The sequence below is a fragment of the Carlito syrichta genome, unplaced genomic scaffold, assembly GCF_000164805.1.
Source record: "Carlito syrichta isolate Samal-C Ts95f unplaced genomic scaffold, Tarsius_syrichta-2.0.1 Scaffold303684, whole genome shotgun sequence".
Lineage (NCBI taxonomy): Eukaryota > Metazoa > Chordata > Mammalia > Primates > Tarsiidae > Carlito > Carlito syrichta.
The window spans coordinates 108,536-128,305 of NW_007247780.1; the positions used below are offsets into that span (position 1 = coordinate 108,536).

At 40.4% G+C, this 19,770-nt stretch overlaps 1 protein-coding gene across 2 annotated transcripts in view; it reads right to left on the bottom strand.

The window, feature by feature from the left end:
• The window catches only part of STS (steroid sulfatase), a 175,833-nt gene that overhangs the window by 20,551 nt on the left and 135,512 nt on the right, over nucleotides 1-19,770 (bottom strand). For both annotated transcript variants that reach the window (XM_008059069.2, XM_008059068.2), the window contains exon 8: nucleotides 5,748-5,907. In XM_008059069.2, the coding sequence (XP_008057260.1) occupies nucleotides 5,748-5,907 (160 nt within the window). The remainder of the gene's footprint in view (nucleotides 1-5,747; nucleotides 5,908-19,770) is intronic.

Here is a 19,770-nt window from a genome sequence, read left to right on the forward strand (position 1 = left end):
GATGCCAACTCAAAAAAAAAAAAAAAAAAGTATGGCAGTCATTAATAATTCAGAAAACAACAGATGCTGGAGAGGTTGCGGGGAAAAGGGAATGCTTATACACTATTGGTAGGAGTGTAAATTATTACAACCTCTGTGGAAAACAGTATGGCGATTTCTAAAAGGTCTAAAAATCGACCTTCCATATGACCCAGCAATCCCCCTTCTGGGAATATACCCAGAGGAACTCAAATCATTCTACAGTAAAGATATCTGCACACACATGTTTATTGAAGCACCATTCACAATAGCAAAAACACGGTATCAACTGTGCTACCTATCAAAAATGGATTGGGTACCCCACAATTTTAAAATAAAAAAATATATATTAAAAAAAGAAAAAAAAAAAAAGAAAATATACCTGGCAAGCCACCCCCAAAAAAAACTTAAAAAAAAAAAAAAGAAATGTATTGGATTTTTAAAAAAATATTGTACATATATATACATGATGTAATATTATACAGCCATAAAGAAGGACAAAATTATGAACTTCACAGCAGCTTGGATGGACTTAGAGTCATTAATACTCAGTGATCTATCATAGAAACAAAGAAGTGAATACTGCATGTTCTCACTCATAAGTGGACTCTGAACATTTATAATAATACTATAAAAAAAGAGATTGGCAGTAGTGGACACTGCCAGGGGAGGGAGGGGGGAGGGAGGTATGTACATAACATCAATAAAGGTACTGATCCTAAACCAGGAGAGTGAGGACCAATGGGAGGCCCAAGCTTCACCTGTATGATGACCACGGATGTACCTAGTCATGATTTATAACCCGCATCTTTAAAATAAAATAAAATAAAATAAAATAAAGGGGAAAAAAGCCATGTCGAGCATTAAAGTATTATTTTTTCCTAAAAAATTATTATTTAATTTTCTTTAAATTATAAATAAGAAAATCTAAAAGATTTCACCTCTAAAATTTGATTCTTGAGGTTGCCAGCATTCCATGTCCTTCCCTCCCAGCTGAATGGTCTATGGCTAGAATTTAGCTGGTTTTTAAAAGGTTTAACCAGCTGTGGCTTGTTGCAATTCGTTATTACCAATCTTGGGAAAGGGCATGGACGAGTCTCACCATGGCAATATTGCATCAGCTTGCAAACATGAGACAAACAGAAAGGATTTCCATTTTAATGAATTAATAGATTTAGCTATTAGGCTCTTTTTTTTTTTTTTTTTATAAGCTGTTGTTGCCTGCATTTTATAGCACAAAAAAAAGGTTGCCCTCCATTTATTTTCAGAATCAGCTTACTTGGAGACAAGGGGGAGAATGAATGAATTTACTGAATGTGCCCAAGGTGATGGACATTGAAAGTTCTTTTGATAAGTCATGCCACTGAATGCAAATGAATCACTCTAGTGTATATGAAAGAAAAAGTCACTGCCAGAGAGAAATCTCATGTAAACACACTATGGGGCTAAATTAGATTATTATTCTCACTGCAGTGTTAAGATGCTGCAAAGCAAAAAAAAAAAAATTTCTTTTGCTTCTCTGGACTAACTTTTTTACTTAAGTAGAAGTTCTGGATCTAAGGGCTTTTGATCTCTCACCAATCTTTGGTTGGCCAGGAAAGGCTTCCATTAGACCCAAAATGCTTCTGGAGAATTACAGGGTTATGCTTAAGGATGGAGTCTGCTGAACAGAAATTCTCTTCTTCAGACAAAACATGCAGAAAGAAGTGAGGGCACCTTGTTAAGTGTTCATCAAACAGCTTGGGTCCAACATTCTGAATGAGTTTTTTCTCCAGAGAAATGTAAATTTAATATTACTCTAGCAGGAAATTGAGAAAGCTGAGTTCTACCAACCTTATCAGGAAAGAGCTAAGACTATTTATCTGTGTATCATATCTATAGATGGATATAGACATGAGGATATTATCTATATACTTTTATTGAAAAGTTTTAATGGGATTTTCCATTATAACAATATTTTTCGTAAAAGAGCAATAATACATTTTAGGGCAGGATTTGTCAACCTCAGACATATTGGGTCAGATAATTCATTGTCATAGGGGATGTCCTGTGCATTATGGCATGCTTAGCAGCCAGTAGTATCCCCTAAGCCAAGACAATAAGAAATGTCTCCAGGCATCGATAATGGCTTCTAGAGGAAAACACTGCTCTAAATGTTCAAAGTGTCTGAGACAAATACCTAAGAATATTACTGGACCTGGTTGGTAATATACTTTAAATAAGATACTGCTTGATCATTTTATTCCCACAAGGCACTTAGAAGCAGATACCCATTGTCTAATCTATATTGTATCTGTTGTGTCTAGGATGATAAAAGTATTTTATAGCTGGACTAGTACCAAAACGGAGCTTGGACCTCAACACAGAGACAATATCCATGGGTTGACTTAGGTCAGTAAGCACCACTGGGATCCATGATAGGAATCAGAAACAAAGCAAAATCTTCAATACTGAAAACTCATTCTACTGATGACACAAGCTCACACACAAAAAACGTGGGTCTACCTAAGAGGGAGGCTATTTCCTTCATTGAGCACATAGAAGAAATACAGATTGACCTCCATCAGCCTCAGACTAGAGTAGATAGCAGGTGGAAGCAGCAAGATTTCCCTTTATGGGTTTTCTTCTTTGCCGCTAAACTTTTTCTTACTTTGCTTTTCCCCAACTGGGTAGAAAATCATTAAAAGATATTATGAAAATGAAGAGCAGTGATGGTTTTAATATTATGGGCCATGAGAGAAAAATGTAATCAACGAGACTGCCTGAACACTCTGTTTTAGCTACCTGAGGAAGTATTAAGGTTTATTCCAAAGGTAAGAACTAGGGCCAATGAGGAGATGAAATAGGGAGTGAGCTTTTGAGCTTTATATAACAAAAGATTTTCTGTGAGTTACCATTGCCAGGTTTTCCATCACTAGAATGGAAAAAATAATATTTTGGAGTAGAAGATCTTAAAAGTTCCCTTCAGCCTTCAGGTTTTATGACATTAAGACTTCAGGTGAATATTAAATATGGAAGAGAAAAGAACTATACTTATATACATTTTACTACGACCCCAATATGGTGGATGGGACAAAAATGGCCTTCTCTGTACTGTACTTTAAATGCACAGATATTTTTAATTCTCACATCAGCCCTGTAAAGTTGGTGCTGTTTTTGAACCCATTTTCCAGACAAGAAATTAAGGCCCAGGAAGTTTCCATACTTAACCTACATTGGAGACAAGTATATGAACCCAATCAGTGTGACTCTAAAATCTCTGCTCTTATCCAAAGTGTCTGCTAGTCTCAAAGTATGAACCAGAGACATTCAAGGATCCCTGAGGCTTTTTCAGGAGGTCTGGGAGGCCAACATCATTTTCACAATAATTGGGAGGCATTCTTTGTCTTTCTTACTATAACTCTCACAGGCACATGCAGTGGACTTTCCCTGGGGCTGCAGGGTGGATGACAACATCATCAGTATATGGGTCAATGGGATGTGTGCTTAGGGTGTGTTTGCATTTTAAAATAATTCAGTTTTAATTGCTAATATAAGCATTGACTGACATAACTCACATAAACACAAATTATTGGGGTCCTTAATCACTGAAGAACATTAAGGGGTTTTGAGACCACAGAGTTTGAGAATAACAGAACTATGAATGCTGTGTTTCTCATTTGTGTGTGTGTTCCTGTGTGTGTGATGGGGTGGGGTATATACCTAATGTTAGGCTCGGGGAGAAGCAGCACTCACCTTCCCCCATCTGCCCCTCCACCCACTGATCCCCTATGCGCCCCTCCACCCAAACCCACAAAGCACATACCAGCTTCCTGGAACCTGCTGGCAGCTGCTGAGAAGGGCCAGACAGAAACTTTCCAGCCCACGCCAGATGCAACGCTTTGTCTCCCCGCTTCACTGCCGCCCCCAACACCCTCCCCGAATACAGCACCCTTAAAAACCCAAGCCTGCCCCTCCTTGGGCGCAACTCCCCTGGCCCATCTTTCTGGACCATGGGACCTCACCCGGGAGTTTCTCCCCCAATAAACGCTTGCTTTATACTGGCCCTTTGTCCTGTGCCTCTTTCAGTATCTCCAAACATTACACCTAACACAGAGTTGAAACCAGTAAGGAACAAGCTTGAAAACAGATAGGTGGATAAACCTATCTTGGGACTCGCTGTGGTAGAGCTGTTGTTTTTGTCTTTGGTTTCCCCTTTCCTCTTCCTTCTGATGACAGTTGAATTTAAACTAGATTTGCAGCTGCCTGCATGACATTAGCCTGGCCTGCCACCAAACTAATGAAAACAATTAATCAGCATGCTTCACTTAAAACTCCTCAGATTGGTAATAACACTTTGGAAGGAATCATTGGCAATGTCATATGAAGTTGTATTTAAATTTAAGAGAAAGACATTTTATTTAGAACTTGCTCAATGAAGACATGCTGGGAAATAGGGCCTTTAGTTGGGGAATCAGCTGCATTTCTAGCTGTTACAACAAAGAGCTTCTGAGTAAGGCCAAAGAAGGTATGGGATTCAAATGTGAGAGGTCAAAGGGGCAGGTGCCCAGTTGCCTGATGGCAAGTCAATGACAGGGACAGACCTATGAGAATAACAGCATCAGCAGAATGATGAAAGGGAAGGCCAAATGAAACATAAGCCATTCACATTCCTGGCCACTGAAAATTGTTCAGTGCCTCTGAGTTTATTCTCCTCTTGGATAACAGGATAGACAAAGGGGTTTTTACGTTGACAAACCCATGAGTAATTCCTTTAACTGGACACAGACAACAAGTCCAACCAGAGGTAGCATGCCATCGTTGGGGCTCAGAAAACAATATCCCAAAATGAAGGCCTCAGACAAAAAAGTGTTTCTCTGATTTTCTCCTGCCCTTCTGTCTCTCAGTTCCTTTCTAACCTGAGGTGCCATAGAACCTAGAATCCCTCTTCCCCAAAGCAGGTCATAGAAACTAAAAATGTTTTTCTCACAAACTCAGTCATAAAACCTAAAAATATGACTCAAATTTCCGTTCCACCTTCTGTGTATAAACTGGCCGTAAAGAAATTATCTGGGCCTGGCTCGGTGGCTCAGCCTGTAATCCCAGCACTTTGGAAGGCCGAGGTGAGTGGATTGCCTGAGTCTGCAGGTTTGAGACCCAACCGGGCAACTTGGTGAGACCTTGTCTTTACAATAAATCAAAAATTAGCCAGATGTGGTAGTGCACGCCTATAGTTCTGGCTACTTGGAAGGCTGAGGTGGAAGGATCACCGGAGCCCAGCAGGTCGAGGCTGTGGTGGCCAGGAGCATGCCACTGCACTCCAGTCTGGGTGACAGAGTGAGACTCCAACTCAAAAAAAAAAAATTATCTGACCTGCCTTGTTTGACTGTAGGTCCTAAGACTCCATTCCAGTAAGGGTCCTGCCCCACACCCAGAAGGAAGGAATTGGAATAACACTCAGAGATGCCAGGATGAATCCAGATAGACAGACAGGCTTTGCTGCGATTTTGCACTCAGTCTATTAGCATTAGATCATATCCTTTTGTCCAATCGTATTTCTACATGGCTGTCCATACTTTGTGGAATAAAAATTGACAATTTCCTATATATCTTTTGGTCTTCATTCTACAGGCTCACGTGTATGCACGTTAAATAAATTTGTAAGCCTTTTCTCCTATTATTCAATTTGCCTCATGTCAGTGATTTTCAGCAAACACTAGACAATACCAATCACCCTTGAATCAGAGTACCTGTCCTCAGGCAAGGGTGATCCAGCGAGTTTGGCTATTGTAGGAAATATGTCCATGTTGCTAGTAGGTTCATCAATCTCCTGACCAGCCTGTATCACCGTGGGCCATCGAAGGATGCCTGGAATCCGGATACCTCCTTCCCAGTTGTTTGCTTTTCCTCCTAAAATATCAAAAAAGAGGCAACAGGGAGATTTCAATCTCTTCAATGCTCACTTCAATATACTTTTCCATGCTCAGTGTGGGGTGGTCAATGTGGAAGAACCAAGTGTTCTAATTATATGAACTCCATGAGTATTTCATGAGCAATATAGTATATGTTATAGTAGAAAAAATATACATGAGACTTGTCACCACTGTGCGTGACATGATCTGTACTGCATGATGGTTGTAAGCAAGACTTTGTAATCAGGGAGACTCAAATCTCAAAGCAACAAAGACTCCAATAAATGACTCTAGAATAAGGAAATTCAAGTTCCATTTCTACTTTTTACTGGTTGTGGTAGGCAAAATAATGGTGTGTCCAAGTGTCCATGCCCAAATCCTTGGAGCCTGAGGATATGAGAATTTTGCCTTACAAGGCAAAAGGGACTTTGAAGATGTGATTCAGGATTTGGGGATGAAGAGATTATGGTGGGTTGTCAGTGGGTTCAATGTAATCACAGGGCCCTAACAAGGGAAAGAGAGGGAAAGATAAGCAGAGATTACAATCACAGAGAGAGACTACAAAATGCTCACTGCTGACTTTGAAGACAGAGAAGGGTGCCCCAAGCCAATGAATGAAGGTAACCTCTAGAAGCTAGAAAAGGCAAGAAAGTAGATTCTCCCCTAGAGCCTTCAGAAAGGAACACAGCCCTGCCAGCTCCTTGACCTTAGTCCAGAAGGACCCATTTGGACTTCTGACCTCCAGAAGTACAAGACAAAATAAATCTGTGTTGTTTGGAGCCACCAAATTTGTGGTCAGTTATTACAGCAACCATAGGAAACAAATACACCAGTCCCATGTGCTTGGGAGAATAGTTTCACCCTTCTGTGCCTCATATTCTCACGATGTTCTGTGTGAGTGTTAGGCCTAGTGTCTGCAAGAGAAGGACACAAAAAATGTCCTTTATCATCACTCCGATTATTTTATTACATTGCTATTATTATAGCTCTTCCAGGGCAGTCTGGAAAACAGGCTTTGTGTGTATGTGGCAATTAGAATGTAATTATACACAACATCGAAAGGGTACTGGGAGAGGCTGGAAGGGTGAGTTCAGAAAAGATCAGTGTCAGCAGATAATGCCAGAAGATGGTCATTGAAGAAAACAAAACTATTGCACCCCAAAATATACTTCTTTGACATGCTTTCAGCTGGCTATTCTGATAACCTACAAACAGAAGCAGTCCTGCAAAGCAGTCTTTGGTGGAAGGATTTGCATTTGAAAAGGAAACCGGGCACTGATGCAGCTAAGCTTTCTCTGAGACCTCTTTTGTCCAGATCAAGGAAAGATTAACTGAGTGTCTGGCACCTTTAAGGTTAGAAAGAGACACTCACCATCTATTCTTTCTGAGGGCTGCTACCTGGGAGGTTTCATCTGCATAGCAAGACCTCCTTTGCTAGCCAGGCCTCCTCTACTCCCCCGCCCATAGCCTGTTTTGTCAGGATCCAAGCCCCCATTCTTTTTGCAACCTCAAGGTGGTATAAAAGCATCAACTACCTGGCCATTTTTTTTGTGTTCTTATATTTTGTAAGACTCTTATGCATGATAATACATTTGTATGTCTTTTCTTCTATGAATCTGCCTTTTTTTTTTTTTTTGAGTTGGAGTCTCACTCTGTCGCCCAGGCTGGAGTGCAGTGGCCGCTCCCGGCCACCGTAGCCTCGATCTGCTGGGCTCCAGCGATCCTTCCGCCTCAGCCTTCCGAGTAGCCAGAATTACAGGCATGTGCTACCATGCCCGGCTGATTTTTTGATTTATTGTAGAGATGAGGTCTCGCCAAGTTGCCCAGGCAGGTCTCGAACCCGCGGTCTCAGGCAATCCACTCACCTTGGCCTCTCAAAGAGTGGGATTACAGGCTGAGCCACCGAGCCTGGCTTAAATCTGCCTTTTGCTAGTTGATTTTCACTGAACCTTCAGAAGGCAAAGGGGAAGTTTTCCCTTGGCCTCCACATCAAGACCTCTAATGGAGGGATTGAGACAGGGCATGCTAGTGTAGGGCTCAGAAAGGCCAGGGTTGAAGTCCCTCAAGCCATGCAGGTGGCACATGAAAGCAGGAATAAACACTGCTTCTCCCAGCATAGCTCTCCAAGGCCTTGTAACAAACTCTGCATAGAGTTGAGCACTGTAGGAGGAGCCCTCAGGAAATTAGGCTGGAGAAAAGGGAGCAGGGCTAGCATTCAGCTACTCTAAGGAACAGCTTTTTAAAACAAACAATTGGTGTGATGCATTAAATACAGAATCAATGAAAATGGAGAATGCTAATTCCTAGCAGGGACATCATGCATGATTCACATTGTGCATAAATGTCATTTAAATTTAGGAAGCGAATTGCTAGAGACAGAAATTTCAGGAATCCTGAAGCAAATCTTCATTTCTCAAAAGCTTGCCTCTTACAGATGAAGACCGTAGACTGAATTCCTCTCATCGGCAAGATCTTTTTATTGCAGGCACTCAGATTAGGGGAGATTTATGTATTAATTCACATCATAGTTTGCAGTTGCTATGATGGCCTCCGAAGAAAGTTAAAACTCTTCCCCTTACTTTATCTTTTCAACATTACCTTAGGGTAATTCTCTGACAGATACTGTGATTCCTGCTTCACAGTATCACATCCAAGAAATGGGAAATGTAACTACTTTGCCATAGTTCATTCAAGCGGGAGAGTAGAGCTTAGGGACAAATCTCAACATGTGAATTACAGTCTGGTTATCCTTCTACTCAGTCAAACTCATAGAATTTTCATTTGCTTATCCTTCCACATGATCACTCTCACATCATTTTCACTTTTTAAATTTAACAATAAAATAAGTGATCAATGCATCATTTTTTAAAAGTTAGTTTCATTGATGATTTCAATATACACGTATTGCACCCTTGATTAAAGTAAAATAGAATAAATAAATGGGAATGTAAACCAAACTATTAAATATAAGGGCCAGGCATGGTGGCTTACACCTGTAATCCCAGCACTTTGGGAGGCCAAGACAGGAGGATTGCTTGAGGCCAGGAGTTCGAGACCAGCCTGGGTAATACAGCTTGATCCTGTCTCCACAAAAAATAAGCATAAATTAGCCAGGCATGGTGGTGTGTGCCTGTAGTCCCAGCTATGCTGAAGGCTGGGGCAAGAGGATCACTTGAGCCCAGGAGTTTGAGGCTGCTGTGATTGTGCCATTGCACTCTAGCCTGGGCAACAGAGTGAAACCTGTCACAAAATAAAATACAATAACCCTCTAAAAGTTTATCTTCTAGATGCAATGTGGCATTGTAGATTGGATCCTGAAACAGAGAAAGGACATCAATGGAAAAACTAGTAAAAATCTGAAAGGAGTCAACTAATAGTGATATCCCAAGACTAATTTACACCATAACTGTGCAGGATTATTTAAGATTGGAGATAGTTGGATAAAAGGTATACAGGAATTCTCTTTACTATCTTTGTGATTCTCTGTAAATCTTAGCTGATTTATTGTGTATAACACAAAATGAAAGCCTCAGAAACAGCCTCAGAAGCAAAGTTTTTCTCTGACCTTCTCCTGCCCTCTTATTTCTCAGTCCCATTCTTCCCCACGGCTAGAAACTAGAATTCCTCTTCCCCAAGATAAGACATAGAAACCAGATCCCCTTTTCCCAAAAACCTAAAAGTATGATTCTAACTTTCCCTCTGTTTTTCTGTATAAAAATTGATGATAAAGATATGATCTTCCCTACCTTATCTGCCTGTAGGTCCTATGACCTCCATTTCAGAGAGGGCCCCGCACCATGCCCAAAAGGAAGAAATGCTGCTCAGAGAGGCCAAGAAGAACCTAGACAGTTAGGCCTTGCTGGGTTTCCCCACTCAGTCTATCAGCATCAGATCACACCCTTTTTGTCCAATCATATTTCCACACAGTTGACCATACATTGTTGAACTGAAGCAAAAAAATGGACAGTTTCCCCGGGGTCTTTGGGTCTTCATTCTGAAGGCTCCTGTAAATATGCATGAATAACTTTCTATGCCTTTTCTCCAATTAATCTGCCTTCTGCAAACTGATATTTCAGTGAAACTTCAGAGAACAAAGGGGAAATTTTCCTCTTGGTTCACTATATATATATATATAAATAAATTATATATATATATATATATATAAATTTCCTCAGTTAACTAAGTGATTCCTGCATTCTCCAAGTTAAAGTAGGGATAACAACATGAACTGCCTCAGAGGATTGTACTTCAGAGGTTGTACCTTGGTAATAATAACAATGGCTAAATTTAATTGATCACTTATTAGGCAACATGGATTGTGAAAGAAATCTTATCTCATTAAATCCTTACATCTACCCCATGAGGGTGCTACAATATTTCTCTCTACCTTATAGTTGCACAATCTCAGTCTGAGAGAATTTATGTTACTCGTATATGCCAAAGGTCTCTCATTTAGTAAGTAGTAGTAGAGTTACAGATACAAATCTAGGTTTGGTCAGCTGACTCCAAAGTCTGTGAATTTAAACAACTCTCAATATCACTTCATCTTTGCAGCAAGAGTATCAGTGCCAAGTTGTTCATGTGCTGCTTGGGGGCAAGGAGGATCTCAGGTACACCAGATTTAGAAACCGAGAAAGACACATCTGAATCATAAAATTCAGAAGGACCATGATACTGAGCAAATTTTTTTTATCGCCCCAGGAGATAGTATGTGTATCATTATTAGGGCACAAAACGATGTTTTAGAATGGTTTACTGGGACTCACCAGGGGAAGCTAAGAGGTCCATCTAGCTGCAGAGCACATGAGAGAGTGAGCAAAAAGCCATTAAAAGCAGATTGTGCCACAGAAATCCACAGGCACATCCAAGGCCTGTGCATATCACGACCCAAGTGCTGCAAATCTGTTTCCCTGGGGGGACCTTGCTTATATCCTGGACATCCAGGTGATGGAAGATATGTCTTAGGAGAGCATGGCTTTATGTATAACTACTTGGAAAGCAAAACTCTTGAAGAGACCTCGAAATATCACACCCTTCTAGATTCCCAAAGGAGTTCCAAGGAACTCCAAGTCACAAACAGCCATCAGGTGGCAATATCCCTGCCTAGATACAAAGAAATGTCTTACCTCTGCTCAGGTAAGATACACAGAGTGCCCCCAATGCATGTGCGGGACTGTGGGGACAGCTGTGCCTGCAGACCCGGATCCAGCAACCTACTGATCACTTGAATGAATTGTGTGTTAGCACTAGGCATGGTTTCTTCCACAGCTACTTTTCTAATGATAAATTGTTATACTTGAGATATGCTCAATTGGAAGACCTGAACCCACCATGTGTATCATGAAACTCTCATCTTGTAGTTCTGAATCTATTTTCAGACACCAAAGAAATGTATCAATAAATATAATCTCATGCAATTTTCTAAAGCTGTAGAGTTTTTATAACAACCATGACAAAAATATATATATTTTTAAAAACTTTTAACAGATGATAAACACATCCAAGCACTCACTGCCTACGGAAAAACATGTTTGAGGAAGCATGATCACACATTTCCAGGCATGTGTTGATGAGCAAATATCCTTGCTGTCAGATGGTGTAGCTTCGAGTCTCATTCTTCCTGCCATATTACGTGGAAAAGGGTAGGTATCAAAAGTGCCTGTCAGTCTGAAAAAACATAGTACACTCTTCTCCCAGTCACCACTATCATTACCATTGAATGGAGTTCACAGGAACTCAGAGGGTGGACTCTAAATGCTTCATTCATTCAGCAGACATATATTAAGTAATGACTTACTACGATCAGGAATCAGGATGGAGTTTAACATGTCCCCAAAACTAGGTCATTACTTATATTAATTATTTTGATCCCTACCATCACATATTCTGCAAGGCAGGTATCCCATTTCACAGTCAAGAAAACTTTGGCCACGGATACACAGCAAGTAACAGATAGTGTCAGGTAGAGTTCCAGAATATGTTCCACCAAATACTGGGATTTACTGATTTTTACATCCCTTAAAGGGGATACAAAGTTATATAAATGGGGGTTATGCCCTACAGAAACTCACAATCTAAAAGGATATCTCAGATATATCCACTAATAACTGTGATTGTGTACCAACAGAATTCCCATAGAGGACATGATGATATATGAATGGGGATCCTGCCCAACAGAACCTCATTATCAAAGGATAGTTCAAATGTGCCTACTGGTAACCCTGAGGAGAGTCAACCAGAATCTAAAGAAATATTTTTTCTTGGGGAAAACCTACCCTGTGTCAATAGATTGTGAGTTTGGTGTCAAAGCAGAAATAAACTCAAGAGATGTAGAATGGGCTGGGGGAGGGGATTAAACAGGTTAAGGATTCTGAATTTTTTTCTGAAAATTTATGAGCAGAGAAAAAGGCATGGTCTAAGTTGTTTGTTTTTGGTTTTTTTGAGTTGGAGTCTCCCTCCGTCGCCCAGGCTGGAGTGCAGTGGCACGCTCAAGGCCACCCCAGCGTCGACCTGCTGGGCTCAGGTGATTCTTCCACTCAGCCTTCCAAGTAGCTGGAACTACAGGTGCACGCTACCACGCCCAGCTGATTTTTTTTTTTTATTTATTTATTGTAGAGATGAGGTCTCGTCAAGTTGCCCAGGCAGGTCTCGAACCCACAGGCTCAGACAATTTACTCACCTCAGCCTCCCAAAGCGCGGAATTACAGGCTGAGCCACCGAGCCCAGCTCAAATTGACACTTTTAACATCTTGATGGCACATTGTGGTGATGTTCCCATCACAGAAGGCTGATGGCTGAGTTAGTCCATCTCTTCAGGCAAGTATAGAGATAATTTTTCTACAACTTACTCCAAGATTCTTGTTAGGAACAGCTGTTTCCAAACCAGGCTTCTATTTTTGTCCTTCTGAATGCTACCACAGAGCAGGTCAAATCACTTTTAATGGCAAGAACATATGCTAGGCATTCTTATGCTTAATCTGGGCAGAGTTTTATGAAATATTCTATATTACATTTTTCTCCTCTTGAGTATCTCCTCACCCAGGATAACACCAATTCCCTGAATTGAGACAAACCACACTGAAGCATGTGGTGAATACAATTCACATGAAATGTTTTCTCACTCAAGGTGCTATATTTTACACTCTCCTTGATTTATTCATTCCAGGGACTAAAACCCCACAAATTTCAGATGGGATATAACAATATTTTGCAGGCTCTATCAACCTATTACCCACATATGGTCAGGGCAAAAATAAGGAACAATGACCTGCTGTCATAGTCAAATGAGAAATGAAGAATACTCATAAAAGTAATTGATGCAGTTTGAACAATTAATAGTGACTTGTTAAGCAGTATATTCAACTGCTAAGTAACTAAGTTAGGGGTTGGCAAACCTTTTCTCTAAAGAGCCAGACAGTAAATATCTTAGGTTTTGTGAGTAGCTTTCTCAAGTATTCGACCCTGCTGTTGCATCCAAGAAACAACCAGGAACAAGACAGCCACAAATGAGTGTGGCTGTGTTTTGATAAAATTTTATTTACAAAAATCAAGGGCCAGTTTGCATTAGGCTCACATGTTACAGTTTGACCACATGTTCTAATTTATTAAATTTTAATTTGGGGCATAAGGTGAGGGCACCAACCTTGGCCTTGCTCATTAATATTAAATCCTTAAATACTGGGGGGGAGTAATATCACGGCCCTGTCTACTAACAATTTATTATTTTATTTAATTAATTAAACTCCTTCTTAAAATCTTCTGCAAGAATGAAAAACTAAAAAAAAAAAACATCTTAGCCTAGAAAGTACAGCTAACCAGATCCTGGCTGTGGTCCACCGTTCCCACATCACACCCTGGTTGAGCTGAGTCTAACATAAATGTCTCAGAAAAGAGGTCATCCTTCCTTGCTTTCTGGAAAGTTTTATTGCTTGTTCTTGATGTTTGCTCTGCAAGGATTTGCCCCCACACTCAAATCATTTCTTCAAACCCTTGAAAGCCTAGATAATTTACCACTTCAATTTCATTAAGCCTTTTATGACCACCACTGCAGGTAATATTCTCCTACCCTCATTTTCCATGGTTTTTTCTAGGTCAAGTTTTGAAGTTGTATGACAACCAATTCTATGCATGTCTTATCATCACAACAGGAACAATATTACTTAAGGGACAGACTGCCTAATTTACTATTGAATGAACGGTAGTCTACAGGATAATCTCTTCCAAATAGATGGTGTTCTACATGGTTTTTGAATGAATGAAATAATGAATTAATCAATGGAGAGTATTGATGTGGGGGAAAAAGACAATCTTACAAATGAATGTGATTGCAAATACCTATTTCCAACCTCTTCTGGTCTCTCTACTTTGCTAAGCTGTTTCACTGCCTTAATATGTTCCATTCTAGAAGTTTTCTCCACCAGAATCCCACCAAACAGCTTGTTCTTTGACTCTCAAAAGAGAAACTCTTCTTCCATGTCATCCAGAAAAATGAGCTCATAAGCGTGAGGCATCTCTACTCCCTGCTCTCACAAAGTCTACTCACTGTGGCCATAGCCTTCCCACTTTACCATCCTTTGCTCCTCCAGAATCTCAGTCTCCCTCTCCTGCAGACCACACACCTCAATCTCATCCATCTCAAAATTAAGGAATTGAAACATCCTATTATGCGACCACAACCTTCTGCTTGCCCATGAGGATTTTACAACAATGGGTATAAACTCTGCTGCATTTAACTGTGTGGTACATCTTATCAACTGAGCCAATGCAATCAAATCATTCTGTGGATTGCAATGTCTGAGACAGTGATGATGATTCAGCAGTTCATTTACCTGCTTAATTGGACAGTCCCAATCATTCGAAATGGCACTTCCATTTTCAGAGTGTTTTCTAATTTTAACCTATCTATCTGGTCTCTACTACCAGCTCACATCACATAATACACCATTTCAATCACTTTTTTGCCAAAACATGGTACTCTCATACATCCTTGGATATACATTCATAGCTCCCCAGCAAGATATCAGCAAAGATATCCATCAACATATCTGTTCTCTATAAATTTAGATTTTCTCAGTTTTGTGTATCTGACAAAAGTGACAAAATAGGGTCCCTTACTGCTATTTTAGGATGGCAATCTCTAAATGTAACTGGGATGTCAACTCTCTCCCATAATCTTACTTGTCACCTCTATGCCCCACACACTTCCCTAGTTTTCTCCACCCACCCTCCTTCAGTAGACAACTCTGCTTCCTTCTACAGAGATAAAATTGAAGTCTTCATTCAGGAACACCTTCCACTTCAGCCACTACACATTGAAACCTACCAGCATCTGTACTCCTCATTCCTTCTTGAGTAGAAAAGTCCCTCATCCTTTCAAAGACCAGTCCTCCTTATATATTTTCAATTTCATTTTCCATGATCTTCTCAGAAATTTTACATTCTCAGTTATCCTTTGTATCTTAAATACCTCTCTATAAGTTTGAGTGTTTCATTTTTTCATTCATGTAGTCAGTCAGAAATTGTTTCCTAAAATATGTCAGATACTGTTCTAGGTTCTGAGGATACATCTGTGAGTAAGGTAACTTATTTGCATTCTAGTGAATAAGAGTAATATCTTGAACTTATCAGGTGTACTTTCAGTATATGTTACCTATATTGACTTTCATTGGGATGACAACAATTTTCTGTGATATTCTGATAATAACAATTTCATTATTCTAATTCTAAAGATGAGAAAATTGATAAATAGAGACTTAATATAACTTATTTAAAACCACACAAAGAATTAGTGGCAGAGCTATGATTTGAATCCAGAGAATTCTACTCCATAGCCTGGCTGTTTTTGATTCTTCTATCATTGTACTTCTTTATACTTTTCGTGGTTACTGAATAATATTATATTAACTTGTTGAGGTCTGTTACTGATATAAATGCTATGAGATAGAGTCTTTGCAAGAGTTCTTTTTTTTTTTTTTTTTGAGTTGGAGTCTCATTCTATCGCCCAGACTGGAGTGCAGTGGCCGCTCTAAGCCACCGCGGCCTCAACCTGCTGGGCTCCGGTGATCCTTCCACCTCAGCCTTCCAAGTAGCTAGAACTACAGGCACATGCTACCAAGTCTGGCTGATTTTTGATTTATTGTAGAGATGAGGTCTCACCAAGTTGCCCAGGCGGGTCTCGAACCCACGGGCTCAGGCAATCCACTCACCTCAGCCTCCCAAGGCGCGGGATTACAGGCTAAGCCACCTAGCCCGGCTGCAAGAGTTCTTTTCAGCTGAGACTTCAGCATCTAGTACAAAGCCCTGCTTAGAGTAGACAGTCAATAAATATCTATTGAAATAATGCATTAAAGACATATCCTTCTGTTCTAAGTCACTTCCTTCAATCTGTGCTCTTGGTCTTACTCATTCTGTTCTCTTATCTGGTTTAGCTTTATCAGTCTTCCCTTCTTTTTCTTCCATTTTCAACCTCAACACATCTCAACTTTCCATTTAATCTACACACAATCAAGCATTAAATTGTCTGTCCTTATATAAGCTCAAGTGAGAAGGAGGGAAGGATATTTCATATATATATATTAGGAAACTAGGGAATAATTTACAAGGAAAGTTGAGACAGAGGGTCAAAGAAAACACGAAGAGAACCATGAAAACATATGACCATGAAGGACAAGAGGTTTGAGAGTTTCAAGAAGAGTGTGGTCACCAATGTAAAATACTGTGGAGAGGTCCAGAGAAGTAAGGCCTAGGATGTATCTCTGGGATTTCCAAAAAGGCGTTCATTTGTGAACTTTGCTTGAGAAATCTGTGGTGCCCTTTGGGTGGAAGTCAGGTTAAGATTGCAGAAAGAACGAGTTGGAAGTGACAGTGTGAAGATGCTGAATGTCCAGTTTAAATAAGCTCAAGTGACAGCATCTTCACACTGTCACTTCCAACTCGTTCTTTCTGCAATCTTAACCTGACTTCCACCCAAAGGGCACCACAGATTTCTCAAGCAAAGTTCACAAATGAATGCCTTTTTGGAAATCCCAGAGACACATCCTAGGCCTTACTTCTCTGGACCTCTCCACAGTATTTTACATTGGTGACCACACTCTTCTTGAAACTCTCAAACCGTTTGTCCTTCACGGTCATATGTTTTCATGGTTCTCTTCGTGTTTTCTTTGACCCTCTGTCTCAACTTTCCTTGTAAATTATTCCCTAGTTTCCTAATGCATTGCTCTACTCTCTACACTTTCCATACAGTGGCTTTGGGTGAAAACTCTTACCTTCAGATTTTAGCTACCACCAGAATAGCAATTTAATTCATTCCTGTTGAACATGTTAACCTGGATATAGGATACCTCAAACTCAATACTCCATAATCGAATTCATTATCTTTCTCATTCCAATGACTCTGGCACTTTTGCAGCATCTAATGTTTCCAATCATAAGTCACCACTATTGTGTGACTACACAATTCTACAAGGCATATTCTGTAACCAGTTATGCAATCAGTCAACAAGTGATACCTATTTTACCACCAAAATTGTTCCTGAAGCTATCCTCTCCTTTCTTCCTCTAACTCAATTCAGAAAATTGTCATCAACTGCTTGGGATTTGACAAATATCCATCCTTTAAGTTCAAGCTACAGCCAGAGTAGCCCCTTGAATCTTCCAGTGTTTAAAAACCCTGCAATGATCCTTCCTTACCCACAAAGCAGGACTCAACACCTGTGTGTGGTACCAACTCTTCATCCTCTGACCTCCTCTTCTCTTCCTCTTTATCACCTGACATTCCTTGCTTACACTTTTATCTCTAGAAATTGAGCTGCTTTTTTGCCCACCATAAGCATCCTTCTCCTTCCTAATACATACTTCCTGCTTCTCCTCTCCTAGCCAGCACTTCAAAACGTCATCTTGCAAAATGTCAGCTCCTCCTAGAAGAGTCTCTAAATTCCCAGATTGGACTTAACACCTCTATCATTCTTCCTCAAGAGTCCCCTTGCCAGTACCTTACACTGAAATGATCTCTTTATATCAGTCTCAACAACTATAACGCAAGCTACTAGTGGCTGGAGACCCTGTATTCTTTGCCTTTATACCCTAGAAGCTAGTCCTATACCTTTGGTATTGTCTATAGAGTCAATATATGAATGCTGTTAGTTAGATTTAACTGAATGAGTGAAAGATAAATGAGGTTAATGTGATCTTTCAAAGGTGAAAGTCTGTGGGATGCCTCCTGGCAAGCAAAGTACTGATACTAGCAAGAAAGGGAAGCTTTGCCTACTCTTGGAAAGCTGATGAAAATGTCTGCCAACATCTGAAGATTAAACATGAACATAGCTACCTTGTAATAAACTACCAGAACCATTTGCTGCTATTTTTTTCTCTCAGTAAAAGTATCAACTGCTCTGAGAGCAATGTTATTGCATGAGGGAAAGAAATGTCAGAATTAGTGAATATAAGAAGCAACTCATACGTGGACATGGACTCAAGCCAATCAGTTGCTTTTGGAATTTGCACTTAAGGTAAAGAAGAAATGCCTAAGGAGCAGCGCCTTGCAAGCAGCCATTAGTGAACTTTAAATGTATTTCTCTGCATGTCGAAAAAGTTTACATTCTTGAACACTCAGGAAAATTTGATTTCCCTCCCCCATACTTCAGCAGAAACCATCTATAGAGTTAATTCACCCATTCCATTGACATTTAGTACTCACTGGTAGGCAGAGAAAAAAGAAGGGAGGAAAAGCCTCCTTCAGGGTGACCTTGACTTAAGAGAGGGGTGACCCACCCAGGCAACTTGGTGAGACCTCGTCTCTACAATAAACCAAAAATTAGCTGGGTGTGGTAGTGCGCACCTGTGGTTCTGGCTACTTGGAAGGCTGAGGCTGAAGGGTCGCTGGAGCCCAGCAGGTCGAGGCTGCGGTGGCTGGGAGTGTGCTACTGCATTCCAGTCTGGGCAACAGAGTGAGATTCCAACTCAAAAGAGAGAGAGAGAGAGAGAGAGAGAGAGAGAGAGATATGAAAATGAAACCAGAGAGAGAGAGAGAGAGAGAGAGAGAGAGAGAGAGATAAAATGAAACCAGACAGGAATTTCACTGTTCTCTTCTGAGAGTACAGGAAATCCCATATTACAAGGGAGAGGCAAACAACTCTAAATTTCACTATAAGAAAATCTTAGGGAGGTTATTTTAGTACCATCTAAGGGAGAATATTTTTGGAGAAAGAGGAGAAATACTCAGAGAGAGTACCAGGAGACAGAAGGAAGAGGAATTTGATAAGTGTTCACTATTTACTCAGCAACTACTTATCAAATGCCTACTGCATGGTTACTTAAGGCACCAGGATGCAGTGGTGAATAAAGCAGTCCAGATCTCTGCTACCATGGGAGAGAGATTATGAACAAATATAATCATAAACAGATAAGATATCAGATATGCAAGAAATTAGAATAAGATGGTGGGATGAGTATCTATGTTACAGGGAACCAGCATATGATTTGGTGGTCCAGGGAGACCTAACAAAGGGAACATACAAATGAAAGCACAAGTCCATGCAAAGGTAACAGGATGAGTTTACAAAAAAGAAACTTCTAACACAAAGGTCCTAAGGTAGAAGTAAGATTAAGGAATTGGGGGACCCGTGGAAAAAACTAAGCAGAGAGGAGGAGAGTAGAGCAGGACTAGGTCATGGAGGACTGTGTATGGCTGGGGTTCAGAGTTCACATTTTATTCTCAGTGAATGGGAAGATATTAGAGTGTTTTCAGAAAGGAAGAAAGCCATGTAAACAAGGAGGCAGATAGCCGGGCTCGGTGGCTCAGCCTGTAATCCTGCACCTTTGGGAGGCTGAGGTGAGTGGATTGCCTGAGCCCGTGGGTTCGAGA